General features: G+C 32.7%; 1 protein-coding gene across 1 annotated transcript in view; it reads left to right on the top strand.

The window, feature by feature from the left end:
• Nucleotides 1–544, top strand: part of LOC119592644 (zinc finger protein 76-like) — a gene marked incomplete in the record, with an annotated part of 17,993 nt that overhangs the window by 16,982 nt on the left and 467 nt on the right. The window contains 1 exon segment of the mRNA XM_037941557.1: nucleotides 13–544. Within this exon segment, the coding sequence (XP_037797485.1) occupies nucleotides 13–228 (216 nt within the window).

Here is a 544-nt window from a genome sequence, read left to right on the forward strand (position 1 = left end):
TTTATTCCTTAGCAGTTAGCGGTGGCTAGTGGAAGTACTGAGGGAAGTGGTGATCAGAACGTTGGAGACACTGTGGAAGTTATTAGATTAGATGACTTCACAGCTGTAGCAGAATCTACTATCACAGAAGACCTGGTGGAAAGTGTGGATGCTAAACAGAATGACTGGGAAAGCAAAGGAAAAATTATTGTGATTAAAGAAATAGAAACTAAAGGGAAGAAGACATGAGTATGGAGTAAACTGGTGTTTCATTTTTATGTACTAATTCAAGGGAAAGAAAGATATGCTATGGTTTGTGGAAAGTGGAATATTGAAGTGCTTTAGTGGAGTTACTAGTAAAAGTTTAACAGGGTAATATGTTAACTGCAAATCCTTTAAAATTTTGTAATAAATTGAGCACTTCAATATGTGTAATTTAACCTGATATAATATAGCTGTAAGTTAAGAATGTTATTTATATATGGTATTTATCTGTTAATGTGTTGCATGATTAATAATGATAAATACAAAACTTGTAAGTGCTTCCTAATGTTAATCTTTTTGG

Source organism: Penaeus monodon, chromosome 30 (genome assembly GCF_015228065.2).
Source record: "Penaeus monodon isolate SGIC_2016 chromosome 30, NSTDA_Pmon_1, whole genome shotgun sequence".
In the NCBI taxonomy this organism is placed as follows: Eukaryota; Metazoa; Arthropoda; class Malacostraca; order Decapoda; family Penaeidae; genus Penaeus; species Penaeus monodon.